The sequence below is a fragment of the Etheostoma spectabile genome, chromosome 10 (genome assembly GCF_008692095.1).
Source record: "Etheostoma spectabile isolate EspeVRDwgs_2016 chromosome 10, UIUC_Espe_1.0, whole genome shotgun sequence".
NCBI lineage: Eukaryota > Metazoa > Chordata > Actinopteri > Perciformes > Percidae > Etheostoma > Etheostoma spectabile.
The window spans coordinates 12,921,490-12,923,653 of record NC_045742.1 but is presented as its reverse complement, the minus strand read 5'-3'; the positions used below and the strand labels follow the sequence as shown (position 1 = coordinate 12,923,653).

The window sequence follows — 2,164 nt, the reverse complement described above, 5'->3', positions numbered from 1 at the left end:
GATAATGTCAAACAGCCATCCTACATTATTCATTTAATGTGAAGTAGGCCTATTTTATCAGAAGCATTTTCTTTAAGTTGCAGTACGCTAATAACTCATTCAAACAAATGTGTCGGTTCCGTGTATAGCATTGTGAATTTGTTATTATTTTATGTATATCAAAAATTTGAGTAAAAGTTGAGTAAAATAATTTTACTAGCTATAAATGTTATGTTATGTCATGTTGTAAATGTTCTTTATAATATATACACACAAATATTATTTTATGGTGCCAAATCATAGCATTAGTTATCTTAACCAAAATCAGTGAGAGCAGCCACAGTCTGAAGGTCAACTGGCAGCACCAGTGTCAGTGTTCAGGTTTTAGTTGTGAAAAGTACAGTATACTGTATAAATTACTTTAATCAGATTCTAATAATTCTATTCAAGATGAGGCCTACCACAAGTCTCCAGACCAGAGAGGGATCACTCAACAAATCAGACAGCAACATAATGAAGGTAGTGAGTGCTCATGAAAGGGCCATTCCTTTTTTCCAGATTGGAGCAATGGGCCCTCCAAATGTCTTTGCACATCCCTCATCACAGAGGTATTTATAGGCCTTCTTCAAGCGGACGGATTATGTCTAGAGATGGCCACCTTAGTTGCAGCACACATCTTCTACTATAATATTTGTTATTTAGTTTTAGGCACTTAAACTTTTGATGAATTGGTGGGTCAACAATTATCTGACTAGTCATATATAATATTAACAAAAACCACTGATTCTAAAGTGGATTATTTTTTTACCCACTTATAGAAGATTTGAGGTTTCATTTATTTATGTATCTAAGAGTTGGATTCTATTCATGTCTGTTACCTGGCATTGAGCAAAACATGAACAATGCACACAGGTGGAGGGTGAACACACAGGCAGCATGATTCAGGAGAGAAAACAGTATGACTCTAGCCAAACACCAGCTGGAGGCACAGATAGCACAGCAGCATGTTCAGAGCCGTGCAGCTGGAAAAACAGAGATGCACTGACAGACAGAAGGACGGATCCACACCATAAGAACAACCAGATACAAGGGCACAAGAGCGGAAAACAGCACTGCTACACATACGGGGTAGAAGTGAAGTTTCATGCATACAAACACACTCTCAGGCAATTATAGACGGACACAGATGCAAATACTATACGTACATGCAATGATATATCCACATTTTTGTGACAACGCTACATCCAAGCAACACTCTAGATACATGCACATGACAACAAAGACACTGGGAGCAAGCTCGAGAAGCACAGACTTCAGTAGTAAAAAGTTGCACTGCTGAAAGGTAGTGTAGTTCTATCTAAGCCTAAATCTAATGTGGTGTCAATCACAGCCTTCCCTCAGAGGACACACACATAAGTCATGTCTGAAAATAAATAATGAGCCCCCTTCACAACACAAACACACGCTTAGAGCCCTAAAAGACATTTAACATTTTGCACAGAACAGCAGGACATGCAACCTTAACTTTAAAGGGCAATAAAAAAGGAAAACTATCTCAGAGAAGGAGGAAATTAATAATAGTCCACACAGATGTCAACAAAATAAGACAAGGATACACACAAACACAGCCCTAAGCACTCTGTCCACCTGGCACTTACCACAATGAGGACTCACCTTGTTGGCTGCCTCATTCTCATCAAACATCGCCTCCCCTGCCACTCAGCCAGCTTTCTACAAACACGCAAAAGCCTCTCTTCTCCTCAGCAGGGTTTTTGTATCTACCCACCGCCACAAACTCTAATCACAGCATGCATGTACATGATGAAGGGGGGCTGTGTGCACACTGCTTGCTGTGGGTCATTTTCATTTTGTGGCAGATTATTTGTGTCATGTTACCCAATCTTTCCCTAATAGTTGAAAATACATGCACAAGCCTGAGCACACACAGAAACACTAGCAAAAATGAATGTATCAACAAGAAAGACAGTAAACACCAAACACACACACATAATTCCCAGGAAAGGCTGTGGTTGTAATGAGGTGATTGGCAGCATACTCACAGACTTTCATCAGGAGACAGGCTATCCGTGAAGAATGAACAATTCTGGCTCTCCATTTCCGCCAATCTATAGACGTATGCACACAAACACACACACACACACACACACACACACACACACACACA

General features: G+C 40.0%; 2 protein-coding genes across 5 annotated transcripts in view; one reads left to right on the top strand and one right to left on the bottom strand.

Moving 5' to 3' along the window:
- Positions 1–1,947, top strand: part of LOC116696712 (uncharacterized) — a 25,592-nt gene extending 23,645 nt beyond the window's left edge. The window contains exon 9 of the transcript XR_004333814.1: positions 1,937–1,947. The gene's annotated coding sequence lies outside the window, so the exon portion shown is untranslated. The remainder of the gene's footprint in view (positions 1–1,936) is intronic.
- The window catches only part of drp2 (dystrophin related protein 2), a 172,179-nt gene that overhangs the window by 12,871 nt on the left and 157,144 nt on the right, over positions 1–2,164 (bottom strand). For all 4 annotated transcript variants that reach the window (XM_032527832.1, XM_032527830.1, XM_032527829.1 and 1 more), the window contains one exon: positions 2,040–2,105. In XM_032527832.1, the coding sequence (XP_032383723.1) occupies positions 2,040–2,105 (66 nt within the window). The remainder of the gene's footprint in view (positions 1–2,039; positions 2,106–2,164) is intronic.